General features: G+C 38.5%; 2 protein-coding genes across 16 annotated transcripts in view; both read left to right on the plus strand.

The window, feature by feature from the left end:
• dclk2a (doublecortin-like kinase 2a) overlaps positions 1-22,609 on the plus strand; it is a 65,724-nt gene extending 43,115 nt beyond the window's left edge. For 13 of the 14 annotated variants that reach the window (XM_060873135.1, XM_060873134.1, XM_060873139.1 and 10 more), the window contains 11 exons: positions 559-646; positions 2,096-2,201; positions 2,316-2,373; positions 4,378-4,497; positions 5,398-5,544; positions 6,250-6,383; positions 6,634-6,711; positions 7,084-7,180; positions 9,984-10,064; positions 10,277-10,390; positions 19,238-22,609. In XM_060873135.1, the coding sequence (XP_060729118.1) occupies positions 559-646; positions 2,096-2,201; positions 2,316-2,373; positions 4,378-4,497; positions 5,398-5,544; positions 6,250-6,383; positions 6,634-6,711; positions 7,084-7,180; positions 9,984-10,064; positions 10,277-10,390; positions 19,238-19,516 (1,302 nt within the window). In that variant the 3' untranslated portion in view covers positions 19,517-22,609. Of the gene's footprint in view, positions 1-558; positions 647-2,095; positions 2,202-2,315; positions 2,374-4,377; positions 4,498-5,397; positions 5,545-6,249; positions 6,384-6,633; positions 6,712-7,083; positions 7,181-9,983; positions 10,065-10,276; positions 10,391-12,893; positions 12,982-19,237 lie in introns of all 14 variants that reach the window. The other variant, XR_009648652.1, reaches the window with a different exon arrangement.
• Positions 22,610-25,441: 2,832 nt separating this feature from the next.
• Positions 25,442-26,910, plus strand: part of fam193a (family with sequence similarity 193 member A) — a 30,483-nt gene continuing 29,014 nt past the window's right edge. For both annotated transcript variants that reach the window (XM_060873148.1, XM_060873149.1), the window contains exon 1: positions 25,442-25,843. In XM_060873148.1, the coding sequence (XP_060729131.1) occupies positions 25,652-25,843 (192 nt within the window). In that variant the 5' untranslated portion in view covers positions 25,442-25,651. The remainder of the gene's footprint in view (positions 25,844-26,910) is intronic.

A 26,910-nucleotide genomic window follows, 5' to 3' on the forward strand; every position in this document is an offset into this window, starting at 1 on the left:
CATATTTTCATAATTAAAAGATATAGAGGAATGATTAGTGCATGCTTAATGAAAGAAGGTTTGTTTATAAGAAAGATAACATTCATGACGGTTGATGATTTGCGTATATGCCGATAAGAAGAATCTTGCACAAGGGTTGAGGAATGTACAGTGAGAAACATAAGATTATTATGAGCAAGGATTAATTGTGTCCCAGGATTCTGTGTACCCGAGGTTCACTAGGACCCAGGGGAAATACTTCAAGTGTGAAAAGCCCTAGAACTACACCACCTAGATGTGATCTTTATTTACTTCAAGTTTAAGTTTGAAGATTTTTTTTTGTTTAGCATGCAGTCAGTAGAAGCATTATGAATGTTAAATCTTAAAATATTTGCACAACAACCGAGAGATTTTTAACCTTACAGCTAATATCACCGCCAGCCGTCTAATTGCTAATGCATCTAATTATAACATATAATCTGAATAATCATCACTGCTTATCATTTCAACCTGACAGCATTAAAGGCACTGTTCGCTGACGAAACGATCGTTAAAGAACTAATGTCCTTTCTCTTCTAGATTCCAACTCAACACTCGTCTGCATCTAATGTAAGCGTCTCCTCCGAGCAGCATCAGCCTCAACACTCCGACAGCACCATCCCTGAGGGTGAGCATCCACCTGACTATTTCTCTCTCAGCCACTTTCTCTCCTGTTTGTTCATGTCTTCCGTTTTGTTCTATTCTTTTTTCTACAAATTTTACCAGTTATCATGGATCAGATTGTTATGGTTGTATAGTGTTATGGTTTTTGGGTTATCTGTCCATCTGAGATTCTAAATATCAGGATATCTCTAGAAGGAGTGGTTGAATATTTGTAGAATTTATATAGAAATATGATTTGAACCAGCAGATGATCTCACTCACTCACTCTCACTCATTTTCTACCGCTTATCTGAACTACCTCGGGTCACGGGGAGCCTGTGCCTATCTCAGGCGTCATCGGGCATCAAGGCAGGATACACCCTGGATGGAGTGCCAACCCATCGCAGGGCACACACACACTCTCATTCACTCATGCAATCACACACTACGGACAATTTTCCAGAGATGCCAATCAACCTACCATGCATGTCTTTGGACCAGGGGAGGAAACCGAAGTACCCGGAGGAAAGCCCCGAGGCACAGGGAGAACATGCAAACTCCACACACACAAGGCGGAGGCGGGAATCGAACCCCCAACCCTGGAGGTGTGAGGCGAACTAGCTAACCACTAAGCCACCGTGCCAGCAGATGATCTAAGTTATTTTTAATAAACATTTCTGTCAATATGCCAAAGTTAGCCACATGGCTATTTTTCACCTGTAGTCCCTAGACAGATGGTAATAGTCACCCTAAAAAGATAAAAGATAAATAAAAGTACATATTGAAATAACAATAAAGCTACAATACATTTAATAAAAGTACTAAGTATTAGCTATGATGTACATTAGAAACACAAGACGCCAGCAATCAAACAAACATCAGACAAATACATGAACACATACACACACAATAAACAAAAAACCATCAGGGGGCAACAAGAGCAGGTCAAAAACTAAGCTAATGTTGACAGCTCTGGTTAATAACGAACCATTTCTTAATTAATATTAACCATTTCCAGACATCCTTATCCAGAGTGACTTTTTTTATATACATCTGAGCAATCACGGGTTAAGGGCCTTGCTCAGGGGCCCAGCAGTGACTCATCCCCTTTTGATCAGTAGTCCAACACCTTTTCAACCAGGCTACCACATCCCCCTAAAAATCACAACCAAATCTCTTCGAACCGTTTTTTTTTTTTTTTTTAGAACTTTTCTATGAATATTTCACCCAAGAAGACTAGATAAAAACAGAAATACTTCTGAAATGCTTCAAATTCTTAAAGTCCTGATTGGCTACTTTCATATGAGTTTTATATTAACCACCACTGTGGAGTGAGACATGACATTGACTTTTAGTGAGCATCATGGACACATCAAAAACAGGAGGAAACTCCATTTTCTGGCCTCTGGGAAAAAGAGTTTAATAGACATCCTGATCCTGACATAAACTAAAGTGTTGGCTGTTTCTTCTGCAGTTAATGGAAACAGGAATCCTACAGCCTCGGCCATCGTGGAGAAGTACAAAGTGGGAAAAGTTATCGGCGATGGGAATTTCGCAGTGGTAAAGGAATGTGTTGAACGGTAGGTGATCATGTTCTCACTCACTCACTCACTGGAGGTTTGAGGCGAACGTGCTAATAAATAATGATCATTAATATGTTAATATGACTGATGTTTCTTTCGGTTTGTTCTCAGGTCAACTGGAAAGGAGTTTGCCTTAAAGATCATTGATAAGAATAAATGTCGTGGTAAAGTAAGTCTCAAGCTTTCCACATCCTTGGTTTATTTTGTAACAGTGCAGATTATTTATGTATGAAGTGAACTAAAACTGAAAAAACAAGGAAACATAAAATACAAGCAAGACATTTAAGACTATGAGCAAGACTGTGGTACACATGGCAACCCATACAGTACAAACAACAAAGGGTTGGCAATAAGATGCTGAGACTCTGGAACTCTGATCTAGTTTTATATCTAGTCTTGGTTTCTGTATTGCATTGTTTCAATGACAATCTCCATTTGTATCCACTTCCTCAATCAATTTGGGACAATCACTAATAATCTATCTGTTAATCTGAATAATTCAATTCTATTTGTGTGGCACTTTTAACAATGCACATTGTCTCAAAGCAGCTTTACAGAACATCAAATGTTTATGTAGGTTTATTTGAATTTAAAGATTTGTCACATATACATTACAGCATAGTGAAATTCTTTCTTCTCATATCCCCACCTTGGAGACTGGGGTTAGAGCACCATGATGCAGTGAATGTTAAGGGCCTTGTTCAAGGGCCCAACAGTGGCAGTTTAGCAATGCTGGGGTCTTGAACCCTAATCTTCCAACCAGGGGCGCCACTAAGAGGGGAAAAGTTAGGACGATTCTAAGGGCCCACGCCCTTTTGGGGCCCTCAGAGATAATTTTAATTGGTAGTAACAGTACTAGTTATAATGTAATAGAAATTATAAATGTATCTACCGAGGAGTTACAAATAAAACAAAATTAAAGCTTGTTTCTGCATTTCCAGCAAACTAAATACTGGTACTTATTGGTCAAAAGCAATAGCAAAAGTTATAGGTCAGTATTATTAAATTATAGACAAAAACTAGGCTGGCTTGTATGTTTGGTGCGAATAGGGTGTGGTAGTCTCATTTTCTTTCACTCTCACTCACTCATTTTCTACCGCTTATCCAAACTACCCCGGGTCACGGGGTCACGGGGTCACGGCAATGTGGGGATGTGGTAGCTCAGTGGTTAAGGTGTTGGGCTGCTGATCGGAAGGTCATGGGTTCGAACCCTGAGTCCACCAAGCTGCCACTGCTGGGCCCCTGAGCAAGGCCCTTAACCCTCAGTTGCTCAGTTGTAAGTCACTCTGGATAAGGGTGTCTGCTAAATGCCGTAAATGTAAAATGTATCTCAGGCGTCATTGGGCATTAAAGCAGGATACACCCTGGACGGAGTGCCAACCCATCGCAAGGCACACACACGCTTCATTTTCTTTAATTTTCCCAAAATTGCTAGTGGTGCCCCTGCTTCTAACTGCCAACCCAGAGCCAGACGGTTTCTTGTACTTAAGCCACCACTGACCCCAATCCCCCAGATGGAATGAGGAAGAAACCGTCTGGTTTTTCCTCACCACAGTTGCCTCAGTCACCTCAGGCTTGTTCATTAGGGATGAATTCCAACAAATTTAAATATAAGTCTAGTATTTATTCTTGAACTTTTTTACTATATTTCATATGTTCTGTAAAGCTGCTTTGTTAAACTAGCTATACAAATAAAGGTGAATTGAATTGAATTGAATGGAATTGAAGGCTTGAGAGAACCCAGACACAAAAGAGAACCCATCCTCATTTGGGTGACACCAGAGAATGGGATTAGAGCTAATGTCATATACAGTCATACAGTCATATACAGTCAGTTTGGAGTTGTTTAAACAGGAGCTCGTCATCATCTCACATCTGGGTTCATTATAGATTCATCACCAACTCCGCTGTGCCGAAGCCTTCAAATGATCAATGACGGAGATACAGCATACTGTATGTAGGACGTTATCTTGATTAAAAAGGTTGTTCGCACAAAGTCCTCATGGGAAAATAACCAGAGGTGTCCTGTTAAATGGTTACACTGTAGTCACAGACTACAAAATAGGTTTGGCTTAAAGATGGACATGGAAAAGATGGACATTGTCAGTTTCTCCAGGCTGTCAGGAGTATTGTTAAAGGTTTGACTTGATTGATGTGAGTCGTGTGCACTCAGGAGCACCTGATTGAGAGCGAGGTGGCTGTACTGAGGCGGGTCAAACACCCCAACATCATAATGCTGATGGAGGAAGTAGACACGCCGTCTGAGCTGTATCTCGTCATGGAGCTAGTCAAGGTACGGTACATTTATCCTCGTGCACACTGATGAAAAAAACACATCTGAAGTTGATTTAATTCCTACAAATGTTTATTTCCTTTTATAAAACAGGATTTTTTCTTTATTAAAAACATTATACTAACACTAACATAAGACTATACTGTTTTTTATCCATTTATAGTTACATTTAATGTTTAATTTAATTCCATTCATTTTTTTTGTATAGCAGTTTTAGCACAGACATTACAGAAATATACAGTATACGTTATAATTTGTACATTTACACTGAGCCAGTGGTGACGGATTACATCAGAACATTTGCAGAAACGTCTGTTCTCATGGCAGCTATAAACAGTCGTTCCCTTACTGTTAAATATCTTTTATATCTAATCGAAATGTTATTGTATAAATTAATTCTCACTCACTCACTCACTTTCTACCGCTTATCCGAACTACCTTGGGTCACGGGGAGCCTGTGCCTATCTCAGGCGTCATCGGGCATCAAGGCAGGATACACCCTGGACGGAGTGCCAACCCATCGCAGGGCACACACACAATCTCATTCACTCACGCAATCACACACTACGGACAATTTTCCAGAGATGCCAATCGACCTACCATGCATGTCTTTGGACCGGGGGAGGAAACCGGAGTACCCGGAGGAAACCCCCGAGGCACGGGGAGAACATGCAAACTCCACACACAAGGTGGAGGCGGGAATCGAACCCCCAACCCTGGAGGTGTGAGGCGAACGTGCTAACCACTAAGCCACCGTGCCCCCCGTATAAATAAATTAATTAATTAATTAATATAAACTTGTGCTTTGCCACTAACACACGAGCATTCAGCATCACGACAGTATACAACGACGAGATTGGCATGTTTGGAATAGACAATTAGCTGATCTTCTCTCGGCAGGACGGAGACCTGTTTGACGCCATCACGTCCTCGACGAAGTACACAGAGAAAGACGCAAGCACCATGGTGTACAACCTTGCCGCTGCTCTTAAATACCTGCATGGGATGAACATCGTCCACCGAGACATCAAACCCGAAAACCTGCTGGTAAATCACACACTGTTGGTCTAATGCACCGACACGACAAACGAGCTGCTCCAAATTTCTGTATCGGGAATTAAAGAAAAGTATCTGGAATTTCTAATGATAAGATTCCTATCTGAAACTGTCGAGAACAGTAAGACTTGTTCACGTGTTTGTGCTTTACACAAAAACAGTTGGTTTCGATAAGAAAAGACGGACATGAGACGAGAGTTTAGGTTTCAGCTTGTGTTTCATGCTGTGAACAGATTTACTAGATATCTTAGTATCGGACCACCAGATTTAAAAAAAAATATAGGAACAGATCAAGTAAATAATACTTAATATTTGGTTGCATAACCCTTGCTGGCAATAACTGCATAAAGAAATGACATCATTGTCTAAATGTTGGCTTCTTCCCGTGAAGCTTTTCCAGGTTTTTACCAAAGTGTTAGATTAGTCTAGTGATCAACTTGCCAAATATAAAACCTATATATATATATATATATTTTTTTTTTTTTTTTTTTTTTCTCACTATTTCTAAAAGAAAAAAGAAGCTAAATTATAAAAAAAAAAAAATTTGTTATATATTGTAGTGTCTAGGTATTTAGACATTCAGAAAAAGATCTGAAAACCCAGTTATGATTTTATTAGGACTTTAAATGGATCAAAAATGGACTGTTTAATTCTTGTGCTTGTGTGTGTGCGTGTGTGTGTGTGTGTGTCACACAGGTGTGTGAGTATTCGGATGGCACCAAATCTCTGAAGCTGGGGGACTTTGGCTTGGCGACGGTGGTGGAAGGTCCACTGTACACCGTGTGTGGGACTCCCACTTACGTCGCCCCAGAGATTATAGCAGAATTAGGGTTCGTCACTTTTTTCTTTTAGTTGAAATAAAAGTCGAGAGCCATCTGTTCAGCTATTTAGATAATACACTTTTGCACGATTTATACAAATTGTGGTTTCTAGATGTGTTTATACAGAATACAGCGTTAATGAGTGATAAAGGGCAGTCTTTGTATAGTTTAGTATCAGTATATTCCGTCTCTGCTGAGAAGTGGTGAAATTTTCACATTGACTTTGACTCATGCTCCTGTTTTGGTCTGGCTCTTGTAGTTATGGTTTAAAGGTGGACATCTGGGCAGCAGGTGTGATTACCTACATCCTGCTGTGTGGCTTCCCACCTTTCCGGAGGTACAGTACACACACACACACACAAAATAAAATATTAATCTGGTGAAAGAAAGAATGGTGAAGTCCACAGATTTACAGATGGAGCAAAATGAAAGCATGTTGTATAGCACTAGGTAAAGTAAAAGGTTTGTCTTCTCTTATATTATTAATGGTGCAAGATTTCAGTCATCAGCTAATTGAATTGACTCAACTATATTTGAGTTAGAACCTTGGAAAGGTTCATCTGAGGAGCTTCATTAGCACATCTGGACATGTGTCTCATTACAAGGACATGTCAGTGATTACAGTGGCTGTTATGTAACGTCATTGTCCTGTTCATAGTATTGTGCTCTGTACTCTGTGTCTGTATGTGTGTGTGTGTGTGTTGCACAGTGAGAATAATGTGCAGGAAGAACTGTTTGATCAGATCCTGCAGGGCCACTTGGACTTCCCCTCTCCGTACTGGGACAACATCACTGACTTGGCCAAGGTGAGTGCAGGAGACTTCATCAGTTCTACTTTGTTCCTCTAAATCATTTTTATATAGACAATTTAAATCATTTTATTTAGACAGGAATGTGTTTGTATTTCCTAGTTTAATATAGATGTGATTTACAGTACATATGCACAGATGTGTACAATACAGATGCACAGATGTGTACAATACTGATGCACAGATGTGTACAATACAGACATACAGATTTGCTAAATAATACAGACGTAAAGATGTGCTGTATAATACAGTTGTTTAGATGTGCCGTATAACACAGACGTAAAGAAGTTTATAATACAGATGTACAGATGTGCTGTACAATACAGATGTACAGATGTGCTGTACAATACAGATGTATACAATACAGATGTACAGATGTGCTGTACAATACAGATGTATACAATACAGATGTGCAGATGTGCTGTACAATACAGATGTATACAATACAGACGTACAGATGTACTGTGCAATACAGATGTAAAAATGTGCTGTATAACACAGATGTACAGATGTGTTGTACAATACAGATGTACAGATGTGCTGTACAATACAGATATATACAATACAGATGTACAGATGTGCTGTACAATACAGATGTATACAATACAGACGTACAGATGTACTGTACAATACAGATGTACAGATGTGCTCCAAAATACAGATGCCCAGATGTGCTGTACAATACAGATGTATACAATACAGATGTACAGATGTGCTGTACAATACAGATGTACAGATGTGCTCTAAAATACAGATGCACAGATGTGCTGTACAATACAGATGTATACAATACAGATGCACAGTTGTGCTGTACAATACAGATGTATACAATACAGATGTACAGATGTGCTGTACAATACAGATGTATACAATACTGATGTACAGATATGCTGTACAATACAGATGTATACAATACAGATGTACAGATGTGTACAATACAGATGTATACAATACAGATGTACAGATGTGTAAAATACAGAAGTACAGATGTGCTCTAAAATACAGATGTACAGATGTGCTGTACAATACAGATGTATACAATACAGATGTACAGACGTGCTGTACAATACAGATGTACAGATGTATACAATACAGATGTACAGATGTGTACAATACAGATGTACAGATGTGCTGTACAATACAGATGTACAGATGTATACAATACAGATGTACAGATGTGTACAATACAGATGTACAGATGTGCTGTACAATACAGATGTACAGATGTATACAATACAGATGTACAGATATGTACAATACAGAAGTACTGATGTGCTCTAAAATACAGATGTACAGATGTGCTGTACAATACAGATGTATACAATACAGATGTACAGATGTGCTGTACAATACAGATGTATACAATTCAGATGTACAGCTGTGCTGTACAATACAGATGTATACAATACAGATGTACAGATGTGCTGTACAATACAGATGTATACAATTCAGATGTACAGCTGTGCTGTACAATACAGATGTATACAATACTGATGTACAGCTGTGCTGTACAATACTGACAACTCCCCAACTGTACAATACTCCCCCACACAGCCCCCTACACACAGACACACACAATTTACTGCTTCCTTCCCTCTTTTCCCACACACACTCCTCCGCTTCCTCTCATTCATGTACAATATCCTCACTCCTCTCCATGATCTCAAAAGCTAATGCTAATGCTTCAGCCCAAAGACTTTGTCTTTCTGATTTCAATCAGTTGAAGTTGTTTGGTGTGGTCTGTGTGTGTCTGTTGGTGTTTTAAGGGATGGTATTTTGAGGGTTGATGTGAAAATTGAAAAATATTGAAAAGGAATATAAAAAGGGCAAAAAGGGATGAAAGAAAAGTGTTAATGTGGCAAAAATGGATTGTGTTTGTTTGAAATGATGTTTATTACACATGGTGAGATTGTGTTTATTAAAGACAGTGTTTATTAGACATGGTGTTTATTAGAGACAGTGTTTAACAGGCATGTGCAGTGTTTTTGATGGTTTATTAGTTTTTAGTGTTTATTAGTTTATTAGAATGTTTAGTAGTGTTTGTTTAGTAGTGTTTATTAGAGACAGTGTTTATTATAGACAGTGTTTAATAGGCATGTGCAGTGTTTTTGGTGGTTTATTAGTTTTTAGTGTTTATTAGTTATGTTTATTAGATTGTTTAGTATTGTTTGTTTAGTAGTGTTTATTAGAGACAGTGTTTATTATAGACAGTGTTTAATAGACATGTGCAGTGTTTTAGATGCAGTTTTAGATGCAGTTTAATGTTTATTAGATTGTTTTGTAGTGTTTGTTCAGAGTGTTTATTTGAGATCATTAGGTGAGATTATTAGACATTAGGTTTATATGAGATGGTGTTTATTATTCATGGTGTTTTAGACATGGTGTTTATTGGAGACAGTGTCTATTATCGATGGTGTTTATTAGACATGGTGCTTATTAGAGACTGTGTTTATTAGAGATTGTGTTTATTAGACGTGGTGTTTATTATAGACAGTGTTTATTTGAGACAGTGTTTAATAGACATGTGCAGTGTTTTTAGATGCAGTTATGTTTATTAGATTGTTTAGTAGTGTTTGTTTAGTAGTGTTTATTAGAGATCATGTTTATTAGACATGGTGTATATTAGAGGTGGTGTTTCTTATATGCAGTGTTTGTCGTCGAGGTTTATTAGATGCAGTTTATTAGAGATGGTGTGTATTAGAGACAGTTTATACTAATATGGTGTATATTACACAGTTTATTACACAGTGCTGAATGTTAATATTTTGTGTCTGTGTTTGTCATATGACTCACACGGCAGGAGCTGATTGGCCAGATGCTTCGGGTGAACTCTCAGATGAGGTACACAGCAGAAGATATTCTGTGTCACCCCTGGGTCACGGTGAGTGTGTGTGTGTGTGTGTGTGTGTGTGTGTGTGTGTGTGTGTGTGTGTGTGTGTGTGTGTGTGTGTGTGTGTGCTTGTGTGTGTGTGTGCGCGTGTGTGTGTGTGTGTGTGTCTGTGTGTGTGTGTCTGTGTCTCTCATGGCTCATTATTTCTCTCTACAGATGAGACATTAAACATGAGCTTGTGTGTTTATGTAAATGTATATCAGGACAAGACAGCTGTGGACAACAACATGAAGATGGAGGTGACAGGGAAGCTCAGGAAACACTTTACCTCCGCACAGAAAGAGGGCAACACCAACGCCGGCGTGTCTGTTATTATGGTAAGAACATACACATACACACACACACACACACTCACACACACACACACACTTATAAAGACTGTATATCTGTGTAATATCCTTATCACTGTAATCACCATCAGAATTAAAAACGTTCAGTTTAAAGCGATCGTTCAGTCAAAAATGAAACATATGCAGCACAAATTCTCTCATCATCACTTTCGACATGTCACAGATCCAAACTGTTTTTTTTTTGTTTCGATTTGTGCTAAAACCATTAAGCTAATCGAGTAAATGAAAACGATGGCCTCCAGTTTATCGTCACATGTTTGTAATGTCTCTGTCAATAACAAGGTGCCAATATTCGTGGTATAGCGATAGCGTTTATAATTTAGCGTTTATGACTTCCTAACCATCTTGATATGTGAGACACCTAAAAACTGCAAAGCATCAAAGCACATTCACTCAGCTGTCATTGTTCACTTTATTGGGGTGAACTTTGACCTGCTGGCTCCCTAGTTTGTCTCCTTTCCTTCTAGAATTTTCATCTTAGCAATGTTAGCGCTCCTGATTAGTTCCGAAGCAGCAGAAGAAGTCTGTAGTATCAGTATGCTTAGCACTCCTGATAAGATTGCATATAGTAAAAGAAAATAAAGGGAATTTAATAAATGACATTTTTGGCTGAACTATTACTTTAAAATCCAAGAGCTCATAAACGTGTACAGTATTTTATATAAGCTTGAATCCATCTGCACAGATTGAAGCTTTCCAGAGATTGGCAGATTACTGTGTTATAAATCAGATTGTTTTTATCTAAATCTCTGATGAGTATATGTTCATTGTGATTGATAGATAATCCTCTGTGTGTGGTTTTGTCCTCCACTGTCCTCTGTCTCTCGGGAAGTGGGTGTGGGGTGGGGGGTTGGTCGGTTTGTGGGTAAAACATTGTGACTCAGTCATTTCCTCTTATGCACATCGCTCGTATCCAAGCGTCCCTGACAGCGTCTTCATGTAGTCTTGTCATCTTCAGCACACTCATTCACACAACCTCTGTCCTAGCAGCCCGAACTTCACCGCCATCATCACCGCCGCGTCGTGGCAGTGACCCTCTTCGTTCACGTCCGCTTTCACTTCACGTTAACTTCCTTCCTGTCTTCATACTGATCACATCCAGCTAAATACAATAACGGAAAAGAATTGTTAGCATAAAATAAGCATGAGCTGATGCTGACGATCGGTTAATAGCTGATGCTGACGATCGGTTCTATCGTAATAATAGCATAATAAACAATGCTCCATTCTGATTGGTCAGCTTACACAGCTGTAGATCGCAGGTTAATCCTGACGCGCTTATTTCTGTTAGAAGAGCATATGTTGGGACTTGTATGTAAAACAGACGCTCTACATAAACCGCTTTAAAAAAATGTACAATCACTGATATGGTTAAGTTTTCAAGTTTTCCGTAAGATGATGTTTATTTTGATGTTTATTTATTGTTTCAGTGCTTTGTAACAGTCTGAGAGAATGAACTTGTTTCTCAGACATTTAATAGCGTTTAACATAACTTTAGAGGGTTAAACATTGTTGGTTTAATCTTTATTTTAAAACGTGTAAAATCGGAGAAACAATAAATGAATTGCAGAAATCAAATTATTATTATTATTATTATTATTATTATTATTATTATTATTATTATTATTATTATTATTATTATATGTGGGGGCACGGTGGCTTAGTGGTTAGCACGTTCGCCTCACACCTCCAGGGTTGGGGGTTCGATTCCCGCCTCCGCCTTGTGTGTGTGGAGTTTGCATGTTCTCCCCGTGCCTCGGGGGTTTCTTCCGGGTACTCCGGTTTCCTCCCCCAGTCCAAAGACATGCATGGTAGGTTGATTGGCATCTCTGGAAAATTGTCCGTAGTGTGTGATTGCGTGAGTGAATGAGAGTGTGTGTGTGCCCTGCGATGGGTTGGCACTCTGTCTAGGGTGTATCCTGTCTTGATGCCCGATGACACCTGAGACCCCGTGACCCGAGGTAGTTCGGATAAGCGGTAGAAAATGAATGAATGAATGAATGAATGAATTATTATATGCCTCTTGTCATTGTGTAATAAAAAACATTGTTCATAATGATTATTGTATAATAATAATCATTTTATAATAATAGTAAAAAAATAAAATTAATAATAATTAATATGTATTTTTCTCATGTTGCACTTATTAACTGAGTTTGTATTAATAATAATTTTATTATTGTAGGCATTAGTGTATATTTTATATATAATAATCATAGACTATTATTATAGCATTATTACTCTTAGCAGTAGTAGTATAGGTTAAATACAATCACATTATCAAAACTTGATAAATTTGATGATGATTATTGAATGCCTATTCGAGATTAAATGTTTTTTATGTAAGTGAGTGTGCACGTCGGACCCTACATCAGACATCTCCTTACAGCACTAGTGCAAGTTGTTGCAGACTCACAGGCAGCTCAGGGGTCAGTGCTCTATTCTTACAGATGTGAATCTCATCCAACAGTTTGAGATATAAATCCAGAGCTGTATCTGTGAACGGCCCTCGTCTCTCTCCCAGGACTTCCCAAGAGGTGCCCGCTGCTGCATTCTGGGTATTTGAGTCTACGTCTGACAAATCTACACTCTTTACTAAAACCTCTGGTCTGTCCTGACTCTTCTAGATCTGCTGCTTTTTGCGCTATTGCAGTGCCTCCTTCTGGCCATGTGCTTTACTACAGCTCTCACAAGCTCAGCACTGATACCCTGCAGAGCAGAGCAGAGTTAGAAAGAGTGGAGCTTTTTTCTGCTATAACATACACTCTTAATGTTAATTTTAATGTTCACCATCACACAATAGACTTAAAAGAATAGTCCGATGTTTCACTACCTAATGTCCTTCCCCTGTAACAATAGTGTGCCTGGGATTGCACTCTTAACATGATTGGCTCTGTAGGGAACTTAACACTGTTCTATCGCCTGCTTCATATATGGAAGTCCAACATGATAGATAGATAGATAGATAGATAGATAGATAGATAGATAGATAGATAGATAGATAGATAGATAGATAGATAGATAGATAGATGACGGATGGATGGATAGATAGATAGATAGATAGATAGATAGATAGATAGATAGATAGATAGATAGATAGATAGATAGATAGATAATTGGGTAGATGAACAGACCGAAGGACAGACAGACAGACAGACAGACAGACGGATAGATAGATAGATACATACATACATACATACATACATACATACATACATACATAATTGGGTGGATGAACAGACCGAAGGACAGACAGACAGACAGACAGACAGACAGACAGACAGACAGACAGACAGATAGATAGATAGATAGATAGATAGATAGATAGATAGATAGATAGATAGATAGATAGATAGATAGATAGATAGATAGATGACGGATGGAGGGATGACTAGACAGACAGATAGATAGATAGATAGATAGATAGATAGATAGATAGATAGATAGATAGATAGATAGATAGATAGATAGATAGATAGATGGTTGGATGACGGATGGATGGATGACTAGATAGATAGATAGATAGATAGATAGATAGATAGATAGATAGATAGATAGATAGATAGATAGATAGATAGATAGGTATCATTATTATTATTATGAAATGCCAGTGGTTGCTCAAGTGTATAAGGGCTGTTGATTTGAAGGTCAGGGTTCAAGCCCCAGCACAGCCAAGCTGCCACTGTTGAGTAATTGAGCAAGGTTCTTAACCCTCCCTTCTCTGTTAGCATTGTATCCTAGCTGCCCCTGTGCTCTGACCCCAACCACCAAAATTGTGATATATAAAGAAAAAGAATTCCGCTGTGCTGTAATGTACATGTGGTGATAAGAAATTTCATGTCATATTATAATTCTAACATTGTGCTACATAACAGTTATCTATAGTATTGATAACAGCAAAACTCCTCCTTTTTATCGAAGCGATTTATCATTTCAGTTTGAAATATTTCACCAATTCATTCAACTATTCCATTTTTTCTAAAACACATCACTCCTCAACACTTCTCACCAGCGTTATCTACACAGAGATACAACCCTGATAAGTAATGTCACTGATTTTACCTTACACAAAACCGGTTTAATATAAAAGCTTCACCGCTCTTCAAGGCTTCCACAGAGAGACATTGTTTCATATGATTCTGATGTCCTTACAGCTAAAATGAAATTCAATTCAAAACAACCATCAATTAAAGATGCCCTTCCACACGTATTTCATTACTTTTGTGGAAATGTCTGAAGTTTACCATGGACTCTGTAACTTTTTTCTGGAAATAATGCCTTGGTTTCCTTGTTTCAAGCCATTCTAGTGTGGTATAGAAAGCCTGCAGGAAGACTCAGCTCGATTTGCGCCAGTTCTCATGAATATTCAAATGAGCTATGCTGCTTGGCTCCGATTGGCTAACCGCTAGGATATGAGAGCATGACTATTCATTCACCCGGCGCAATACGTAGCCTAGGCTAGAGGAAATTTGTTTACAATCAGCTTGAATTGCGGCAGAACGGCTTCTTCACAAGCCCGTTGACGTTCAGCCATCCTTGCTGTATAGGAAACTCACTGAGCTACACGAATTCTGGGGGCGCGGTCTCAAGTGGGAGAGCTCATGAATAGTAATGAGCTCAGTCACTCTGACGTCACACTGACCAGCTTTTCCAACTGACCTGATTTCTTCCCTTATTTCTTTTAAGTGGCTAGAACTGACCGGGGAGGTAACAGTTCGTTTTCACATTCACGACACAACACAAACACATATGGACCTAACACATATCAAAAAATACAAGTAAATAAAGTAAAAACGGTTTTGTGTGGAAGGGCACCTTTAAATGAAAACTCTCAGAGCACGTCTACAGCTACGACTTAGACTTACGGACTTTCTTTGACACATAGATTTCTGTTATTTGTTTAAAAGCGTAAAACTGCATAGGAAACTATTGAATGTGTTATTAATAGTTAAAGATTCATTTCCAACATTAGACTTCAATTATAAATAAGTCTTAAGTAGAGAAAAGCATGCTATTTTTTTCTATTCTTTTCTTTTCTTTAATTTACAACTTAAACCCGCAATGTACTGATCCTCATGGATATAGGATCAATCTGAACTCCTCTCAGTCTGAACCCTTCATGAATCAGTGTCTTTTCACATCATTCCCAGCTGCCTGGTTTGTCTTCGTCCTGTTGTCCGCGTTGCCATGTGTTGTGTCACGTGTTGTTTCTTTCAGCATCGTGTAAATCTAACAAGCAAGTCTAACCTCGCCTGATATTTCACACTAACAGCACATTCATGTTGCTAATGAACCGTGTAGGGGCCACATTGTTAATTCAGCATGTTTAGGAGATGTGCTGCCTCCTTGTGGTCAGAGAGGAATTCCTGCCTCAGACCACACTGTGTGTGTCCCTACTAAATAAATGATAGGGCAATGTTTTTGTTAATTATTCACATGCTTTAATTGTGTATTCTGATTTAACCTGTCATTTATCTCCGACCTGCTTCTTTTCCATGATGTTCTGCAAATTAAATTCCACAGATTTGTTTGCTGCCACTTTCACTGAAGGACTTCTAATTCACCTTCATCAGATTAGCCAGTTTTGAGAAGTGATTTTTATTTTAATACCTCATCCCAGTTTGTTTCGTTCCTCTTATACCACAGCAATTTGTTCTGATACACCAGTGAACAGAAATCGTTTTCATTCAGTATAAATAAACGAATGATTTTCTGATCTAAATGAGTCTGATCTAAAATGAGTCAGGACTCGGTTGGCTTTCGGTGTGAGACGTGTGTTTTTCCCTCTGTTGATAATCTTACACTGAATTTTAGTGGATGATGATGAACACCTTGAAATTTTAGAGTCTTATGAACAAGCGCTTGAGGCGTCTCAGAGAGCAGAAATGGGTTTGAGATCAGCATTTTCTCTGAACATAGAAATGTTTCTAATGACTGGACCGAGCGATGTAGAGTGAGCGTGATCGATTCATGTAGTATTAATGACATAAAGCACTATGTTTTATGTTTTTAAGCATTATTACAGTGTGAAATCTCGTGAAGTCCAGAAAAAAATCATACTGACTCACTGACGGGGGGCACGGTGGCTTAGTGGATAGCACGTTCGCCTCACACCTCCAGGGTTGGGGTTCGATTCCCGCCGCCGCCTTGTGTGTATGGAGTTTGCATGTTCTCCCCGTGCCTCGGGGGTTTCCTCCGGGTACTCCGGTTTCCTCCCCCGGTCCAAAGACATGCATGGTAGGTTGATTGGCCTCTCTGGGAAATTGTCCGTAGTGTGTGATTGCGTGAGTGAATGAGTGTGTGTGTGTGTCCTGCGATGGATTGGCACTCCGTCCAGGGTGTATCCTGCCTTGATGCCCGATGACGCCTGAGATAGGCACAGGCTCCCCGTCACCCGAGGTAGTTCGGATAAAGCGGTAGAAAATGAGTGAGTGAGTGAGTGAGTGAGTGAGTGAGTGAGTGAGTGAGTGACTCACTGACAAAGCGCAGACACCAGAGACTCCTTACATACACCTTAAACAAACGTCTTTCTACAGAAAAGTTCAGCGTGTTTTACAATACAAGATTATTAGATTATGCTGAAAGACTTTTTGTGGTGCCGAACGAATCAACAGCTTCTGACCAATCAGAATCGAGAATGTAACAGCACTGTGGTATAAGAATAAATTAAATCAGGAACATGGATACCATGAAGATATTTGATCTGAAACACTTTCTTGTGACAAAAATAATATTAAAAATGGCGATTTTCCACCCCTGAAAAATGATGATTAGATACAAGTTAGATTCGATTCGATTAGATTAGATTAGATATACAGAGCGTGTTTTAGAGGTCCTTGAGATAAAGTGTTCTGGAGTTGTAGAGGTGTGTTTGTGCTCTGTATGTTGTTGCTCTGTATGCATTCTGTGAGTAAGCCTAGTCTCTGTACCTCTGCTTCTGCATCCCTCCATCGGCATCCCTACCCTCTGAGTAGCTGCAGGCCAATGGTATGTACTAACACTAACAGCTCTGCTTCTTACACCTGGCTTCTGTCCTCTCCATCCATGTCACACACACTTCCACAAACCCTGAGGGAGAGTGATCAAAAACACCAGTGGATCTTTACGCTAGTCAGGCTCGCATAGAACGACGCGATGAGATGATGCAGTGGACTTCATCAAACTTTTATACAGAAGCCATGTCATATGTCATGAATATACATGCAGCAGTTTGGAATATTCAAATAATACTGGTAATATTCAGAAATTTATAGAAATGAAGGGAAATGCGTAACATGATGCTGCCACCACCGGGCTTCCCTGCTGTAACAGCTAGCTTCAGATTGGAACACTAGGTTACTTATTCACTAGGTTACTTATTCACTAGGTTACTTATTCACTAGGTTACTTATTCACTAGGTTACGTATTCACTAGGTTACTTATTCACTAGGTTGCTTATTCACCAGGTTACTTATTCACTAGTTTACTTATTCACTAGTTTACTTATTCACCAGGTTACTCATTCACTAGTTTACTTATTCACTAGGTTACTTATTCACTAGATTACTTATTCACTAGTTTACATATTCACTAGGTTACTCATTCACTGGGTTACTCATTCACTAGTTTACTTATTCACTAGATTACTTATTCACCAGGTTACTCATTCACCAGGTTACTCATTCACTAGTTTACTTATTCACTAGGTTACTTATTCACCAGGTTACTCATTCACTAGTTTACTTATTCACCAGGTTACTCATTCACCAGGTTACTCATTCACTAGTTTACTTATTCACTAGGTTACTTATTCACCAGGTTACTCATTCACCAGGTTACTCATTCACTAGTTTACTTATTCACTAGGTTACTTATTCACCAGGTTACTCATTCACTAGTTTACTTATTCACTAGTTTACTTATACACCAGGTTACTCATTCACTGGGTTACTTTTCCCTTAGTTTTACTTTTTTGCTAATTTTGTTTGATTGATTTTTTGCTAGTTTTTTGTTTTCTTGATTTTCATTAAGTAAATTATTAAAATTATTTAATAATATAATATAATATAATATAATATAATATAATATAATATAATATACTGTACATCACAAACATAAGAACTTTCTAATGCTCGGGTATTTAAACAAAAACGTTCCAACACTTTTGTCCAACACTGAAAGTCAGCAGTGAAACAAGTCGATCCGTAAGTGTGAGGAAAGAATGTGTCAGGAATTTCACCTGTGTTTTTTCTCACTCTCCTTCACATCACAGTTTCTCCTTCTGATTTTTATCTTTAGTTTTACTGTATTCTTTGTTTCTATTTCTAAAAATAAAAATAAAGAGGCTTTCTAAACGCACGGTAAGATTTAAACAAACTCAAACCCTGAATTAAATGTGTTGAGTATTACTGACTTCTTAATAAAGTTTCCTGCTAGTTTTCTTTTCCATGTCCATTTCATGTCAAAATCTCTGTCTCTCTCTCTCTCTCTCTCTCTCTCTCTCTCTGTCTTTCTCTGTTGCTCTCTCTCTCTCTCTCTTTGTCTTTCTCTGTTGCGCTCTCTCTCTCTCTCTCTCTCTCTCTCTTTGTCTTTCTCTGTTGCTCTCTCTCTCTCTCTCTGTCTTTCTTTGTTTCTCTCTCTCTCTCTCTCTCTCTCTCTCTTTGTCTTTCTCTGTTGCTCTCTCTCTCTCTCTCTCTCTCTCTGTCTTTCTTGGTTTCTCTCTCTCTCTCTCTCCCTCTCTCTCTCTCTTTCTCTCTCTCTCTCTCTCTCTCTTTCTCTGTGTTTTCCACCTTTAATGCATAGATGACCTCTGAGCTCTTTTTCTCCTTCTGTAGAACACAGCTCTAGATAAAGAAAAGCTGCAGCTCTGCCGTCGTAGTCAGGGGAACAGAACCGCCCAGCCCCAAGGGGAAGGAGGATTGGGACACAGCCGCTCTGAGAAGAAATGCCCCTCTGGCTTATCAGAGGACACCAAAAGCCCTGAAGCCGACCCCCTTCAGGCTTTACCCTCCCCCTCGCCCTCCTCCGATGTCCCTCGCGTCCCTTCGTCCCCGTCCTCTCCTCGGTGTAGTGAAGAACCCAGCGAAGAGCCAGCTTTCAAGCGGGAGGAATAGACCTGCTTACAACTGGGAGAGGAAGGAAGACTGACCCAAATATATATCTATATTTACAATACATGTTCCGCTGATTGAAATCCATTCCAGCTTTTTGCTTTTTCTCGAGCGGTGTTGCTTTCTTGAAAACAATCTATTTGGAAACAAAAGAAGTGATATGAATTTTGAAAGCCATTCAATGTTTTTTACTATTTAAACTTAAACCTTGATTTCATAGCATTGAAATATATTACATCAAAACACAAACATTTCTACCCGTTTTTTTTCCATCCAGCCATCCATCCAGCTCAATAAGCAATAATTACAGATGACTGCTTTAAATTCAAGTGTTTATTTAAACAGCATTAGTAAGATTTCGCTGTAAATCTGTTCACACTCTTCATATATAATTGTACACTTTCAGTCCTGGAGCTGCTCTAACATTCCTGAGATTCCATTCCGTTATCCGAGCACAGATGAATAAATCCTGAACCCCAGGTCAGGAAGCTAAGCGGTGGCTCCATGGCTCCATGTGTGAACAGTTCATGCTGGTGGAGGTGGAGTAGCGGTGTGGGGAATGCACACATTAGGCTTCTTAATCTGTTTATCCTTCATCCCTTCTTCCTCACCACCTAACACATGCTCGTTTACAGCCGTTGACTGACACCCTTATCCAGAACAACTTGCATTTTTTATCTCATTTTATACACATTAGTGGACCTGGGATTCAAACTCACAACGTTCTGATCAGAGTGATCAATGTTCTGATCCATCACCTTAACCACTAAGCTGCCCCATCCCCCACTGTACACATCATCACACTGTATATGTTTGTAACCGTGATGTGGAGTGAACACTAAACACTGCTGTGCTGATCCTGCTTCAGAGCAGAGTTTTATAACCCCTTGTGAAAAAGGTGTGCTTCACAATCCTGCTTTTATCTTACATGTGTGAAACGTTCATATACCTGGGATTAAGAGTGGGGTTTAGAATGACGATAACTTGGAATTAAGACCAGCGTTTAGAATGACGATAACCTGGGATTAAGAGCAGGGATTAGAATCACGATAACCTGGGATTAAGAGCAGGGATTAGAACGACGATAACCTGGAATTAAGAGCAAGCTTTAGAACGACGATAACCTGGGATTAAGAGCAGGCTTTAGAACGACGATAACCTGGGATTAAGAGCAGGGATTAGAATGACGATAACCTGGGATTAAGAGCAGGGATTAGAAGACGATAACCTGGGATTAAGAGCAGGCTTTAGAACGACGATAACCTGGGATTAAGAGCAGGGATTAGAACGACGATAGCCTGGGATTAAGAGCAGGCTTTAGAACGACGATAACCTGGGATTAAGAGCAGGCTTTAGAACGACGATAACCTGGGATTAAGAGCAGGGATTAGAACGACGATAACCTGGGATTAAGAGCAGGGATTAGAACGACGATAACCTGGGATTAAGAGCATTGATTAGAACGACGATAACCTGGGATTAAGAGCATGGATTAGAACAACGATAACCTGGGATTAAGAGAAGGGATTAGAACGACAATAAACTGGGATTAAGAGCAGGGTTTAGAACGACGATAACCTGGAATTAAGAGCAGGGATTAGAACGACAATAACCTGTTATTAAGAGCAGGGTTTAGAACGACGATAAACTGGGATTAAGAGCAGGGTTTAGTACGACGATAACCTGGAATTAACAAGCTCTGAACTAACTGAACTTAACTGAACTATTAACTGAACAAACTCTACTGAACACTTTAGCGCTTCAGGACTGACACTCTGAGCTTCACTGACCAAATATTATTTATTACATTGGTTAACATTAAACTTTACCCACAAATTATTTCTAAAGTTGAAGTAATGTTAATAAAGTGATAGATCAAATTAAAGTGCTAATGACAGTCAAATATTTTGACACCCTCCACTCACAATTTCACCTTTAATTAATCTTTTTTGATTAAACATCAGAAAATATTTCCCTGATTATTCACATTATTATTTTGATTTTGTTTTTAATCAATGAATGCCTTCGAAGCCGAAGTTGCTTTCTTCATGATAAATAATGCATTAAATAACGTCATGCCAATTATTTAAGGGAACCGTATCAATATCAGATGTTACTGTACGATACTCTACATTCTCTGTTGAAATGAAAAAAAAAAAAGGTTTCATTGTGGGATTTGTATCTGTGGCCTCCAGCTGTGCTGTCAGCGCTGCACATCTGTCTGCAGCATGTCTCCATTCCCCGGGGGAGTGTGAGAAGTTTTTGTAGTGTGGGTGTGTTTATATATTAATATATAAAACGCCGTGCAGTGTTTGTGTGTTTAAAGACGAGTGTCTGCCTTTAAAGGATATGTGAGCGTTTTTTAGTTATTTATTGTGAATCGTTGAGCAAGTGAGCGAGTGTGTTGGTGTGATTATGACTAGTGTGTGTGTGTTAGAGAGTGTATGTGAGAGTGTGTGTGTGTGTGTGTGAGTGTGTCTGACTACTAGAAGACTTGAAATTGCTTTCAATTTTCTGGACTGTACAAGAAGAAATGAGACTTTTGCTTTTGAATAAATGATGCGTAGGGCTGATTGTAGGTTAATGAACAGGTTAATTAGGAGGTTAATTAGGAGGTCAATTAGGAGGTTAGTGCCTCTCTGCTATAAGATGCTGTAATTCTGCATTAGTTCTGCTTGAATACCTTCATGTTGGAAGCAGTGTTATTTTTTCCTTTACATGTTTAGACACTTAAAGACGCCTCTTAAGCTTTTCTTCTTTTCACTCGAGTCTCTTCGCTTCTATAGATAAAAAAGGAAACACTGACGCATGATATATCCTCGGATCTGAATATAAACTCATAAACTCTCTCTCTCTCGTACAGAAAAACACACCTTCAGCAATAACTCTTCTTTCACTACAATATTCAGTGTATTTGTTCTGATGTTGTTAGAAACCTCACACACTGCAGCAACAATCTGTTCCTCAGTACTGTTAAATCTATTGCAAATGCTGTTTTCAGTTTCATTTCAATTTCAGGCTTATTGTGTTGTGTTTTAGTTAAAAGTGGCTTTGTGTTAAGGAGTGAAGGTGAAATAAAGGAGAATAAAGTTCTTACTGCGGTCGTCGATCCTGTTTTCTTTTTTCTCCTCACTTTAAATAATAAATATCTAAATGCACAAACTAATCATTCACAGTCAGCTGATTTAACATGCCTATAGATTTTAGGTGAAATTTTATTCTTTTTATTCATTCCATTTTTAAATCTAATTCCATACTCCAAATATTTCCAATATAATTCCAAATATTTAGCTTATTTCAATTTAAAGAATTAATTTCAAAAACCCACAAAAAATATTTTTCTCAACAAATTCATCACATTTTTGTTGGACTTTAAAAACAGTCAAAAAAATAATAATTTTATGTAGTAGGAGTGAAATTCTTTTGATAAAAATGTCATATATATTTAAATCTTTCATATACGTTGTCTTTTAATTTGTGGTATTGGAATTAATATATTTTTTTTTTATTTTTCTATTTTAAGTCTTAAGAAAAAAGCAGCATGGTTAAAAATATAAATTATATATAGAAATAAATAAGTCTAAATTATATATGAAAATTTTATATATTTTATATAAAGCTGTATTTTCTACCATTTTCATTTCAACTGGTGAAATAAAAGCGATTAAATTTCATGCTGCAGATTTAAAAAAAAAAAAAAGCATTCGTCTCCTTCATCTCGCTTTATAAATAAACTAATAAATCACTTATTAATAGGTATAGATTATGTCCATATTTATCGTTATCTATATATATCTTGCAATTTATATATACAGTAAACATAATTATTAATGTTTTCTTTAAATGTTAAGCATAATGTTTTCTTGGAATTTCTTTATGGAATTTTAGGAAAGGTCATTTATTAATAATTTCTTTAAAGGGGCATTCTGTCAATAAAAATGCAAACGATTTCCGTCTCGAGCTGAAATTCATCATCACTCCATCTCCTCCATTGTAATGATTTACTCCACTGTAACTTCTGACTCAGAGCTGAGGGAAAACATTACTGTACCACAGAGTTGTTTTTATTTTCCCCAACAATCACTACACGGTTTCTGTTCTGTATCATTTCATCGTTTCCGTTCATCCGCATTACTACGTGAACGAATATACTGCTGAGAACTAATACAGCATTTAATTTGATTTGTGTTACTCACCATGTTAAATACGAATAACGGAAAGGGGGTTTACACGTGTACATAGCTTAAAAGACAGTAACAACTCTCTCTGATCTGATCTAATCTATTCTAATCTAACGTAGTCTAAACTAATGTGCATATAAGCAATAAAATTCTCTCACTGCAGAAATAATTTATCTCTTGCATTTGTTGTGCATCGCTATATACTGTACAGCAGAGTCATGGCTTTGCAAGTGTCAAGTCTTGACGTTCGTCTTCTAAGTCAAGTTAAAAGTCATTAACGTATTGTTTCGTCATAGTGTGCTCTTTAAGGTCAAATTTAAGGTCAGACTGATGATTAGTGCTGTAGATTTATATGGATCAAAACTGTGTATATAAAAACTTCAAACTTTGTTAGTTCACATCTGATAATTTGTTAGTTCATGAGATCTGATGAGGTTCAGACTGTTTTACTAAGTGTAAAAGAAACTTGAAGTGTGATAGCCTAGTGGTTAAGGTGTTGGGCTACCAATCAGAAGGTTGTAAGTTTGATTCCAAGTCCACCAAGCTACCACTGTTGGTCCCCTGAGCAAAGCCCATAACCCTCAGTTGTATATAAAAAAAAATTACATAATGTAAGTCACTCTGGATAAGAAGATCTGCCAAATGTAAATGTTCCTTTGCATCTGATATTCCTGAAGCGCAGGTTCTACATGTCACAGCCATTATGTTATTTTAAGCAACACATTTCTTATAGATTCTTATAGGCTCTCTTTCAGAGCAATGGCTTGAGAATGGCTTTCTGAAAATGAATTATTTATTGGTAAAATGACAATGGATCAGGTAAAAGGGCTCGAGTATAGTCACAAGTCATTGATGTCAGTTATCATCAATGATGTCAGTTATTATCAATTATGTTAGTTATCATTAATTATGTCAGTTATCATTAATGATGTCAATTATCATCAATGATGTCAGTTATCAGCAATTATGTCAGATATCATCAGTTATGTCAGATATCATCAGTTATGTCAGATATGTCAATGATCATCAATGATGTCAGTTATCATTAATTATGTCAGTTATCATTAATGATGACAGTTATCATCAATGATGTCAGTTATCATTATTTCAATTATCATCAATGATGTCAGTTATCATTAATTATGTCAATTAGAATCACTCTCACTCATTCTCACCCACTTATCCGAACTACCTCGGGTCACGGGGAGCCTGTGCCTATCTCAGGCTTCATCGGGCATCAAGACAGGATACACCCTGGACGGAGTGCCAACCCATCGCTGGGTACACACACACTCTCATTCACTCACGCAATCACACACACTACGGACAATTTTCCAGAGATGCCAATCAACCTACCATGCATGTCTTTGCACCGGGGGAGGAAACCCCCGAGGCACGGGGAGAACATGCAAACTCCACACACACAAGGTGGAGGCGGGAATCGAACCCCCAACCCTGGAGGTGTGAGGCGAGCGTGCTAACCACTAAGTGCCCCCTCAATTATCTTCAATGATCATCAATGATGATAACTGACTAACTGACTGATTAAGTCAAAAGTCAGTACATTTGCGACTTGTGGGTGAAAAGAAGTCGAGTTCAGTTGACATCGACACCACAACACTGTTGTACAGTATAGTGACTATACATGCTCGAGTCATTTAGTAGCACATTATTAAAAACTACATTTCCCATAAAACTACTTCCGCTTTTGCGTAAGGGCGTAAACCCAATTGGCCGAGTCCTGCCTAGTTGGCCATATTGGAACTTGAAGTCTTGCTAACAACTCTGGGTAGATCGGGTTAGGCTTTTCATATTTTCTTCTAGAAAAAACATATAAATATATATCTATATATATATTGTATCACAGGGATAAAAGCCTGACGTCCCAGCCAAGACGCCGCTTGTTGTGGACGGGAAAAAACCTGTCTCTGTTTTATTGTGTGGCTGAAAAAATACTATGAGTCCCACCGACGCGAAGCGAGGAGCGAAGCGCAGGAAGAACAAGCGGGGCAGCGGGAGCAGCGCGGCAGGAAAGTCCGAGGCTTCAGCCGCGGCCCGGGCTGCTCAGTCCGCCGCAACAGCCGCCTCCGCCAGGAGCTTTCTGAGCACAGGGAACGCTGGAAATGGAGACTCGGGTCTTAACGGAGAGGTAAAAGACAAGAAATTTAGCTATTGTGCTAACATGTTGGTGTTCTAACCGGCTTCTCTGAGATACGCGGCCTAGCTAATATGCTAACTAGCTAGTCAGCTAGCTAAGACTACTTCTTTCTAGTTCATATTCAGTGACATCCTTTCAGTCCTGCTGGAAAGTCCTTCGCTTGACGAACAGACATATGTGCGAGCAAATATATGCTTTTAAATCAGCAAGAGATAGTGTAGCGTGTTTACAAACATGGCTAAAGGATGGATAGCTAGCTAGCTAGCTAGCTAACTAGCTAGCTAGCTAATATGGCTAGCATTAGCTGTTGACATTCCTGCTTTATTTCAGCTGATTGACCAGCATAGATGATCAGCCAGTGCTGTAGCTCAAGACACACACTCTTTACCTGGAAATGCTCAGTGCGTTTCTTAAATAAAAAGGAAAATGTATCAGTTTGTCTTTTACAGATGGATTGTTTACAAGGTGTGTGTCTGCAGAGTTTCACTGCAGATCTTAGAAAACAGCCTCTTCCTCCTCTTTCTCTTTGTCTTGGGTCAGCACACGTTTGTCAATAGTGTAAAATGACATGACATTACATGACGATGTCTGCACTGTGTCTGTTATTGTTATTGTGTAGACAGGAAGTTTTTACAGCAAGAAGTCTACATTCCCATTCACTGCCTATTAGAAGTTTGTAGATTTGTGACAGATTCAGTTGTCACAACTAAGGATGTGATGATACGGTACGGTACGTTACGTTTACGATCCAGGTGTCCGGTATCAGGTATTGGTTTGATGCCCTGCTCCTTTAAAATGCCTAGGTGACATAATCCTGTGACCAGATGACAGGAAAAGGTGGATTTAATGCACTTTATAAGATAAGATAAGATCTACCTTTATTCATCCCACACTGGGGTAATGTCTCTGTTTCAGCAGCAAAGAGTAAGAAGATGCAAATCTATAAAAAGAATAGAGACATAATATACAGTATATACAAAACAAAATGTAGAAAAAGAGACCACGTGTAAGTATTTACACTAAGACATATTGCACACAGGTAATATTGCACGTTTTTC

Source organism: Tachysurus vachellii, chromosome 6 (genome assembly GCF_030014155.1).
Source record: "Tachysurus vachellii isolate PV-2020 chromosome 6, HZAU_Pvac_v1, whole genome shotgun sequence".
Taxonomy (NCBI): domain Eukaryota; kingdom Metazoa; phylum Chordata; class Actinopteri; order Siluriformes; family Bagridae; genus Tachysurus; species Tachysurus vachellii.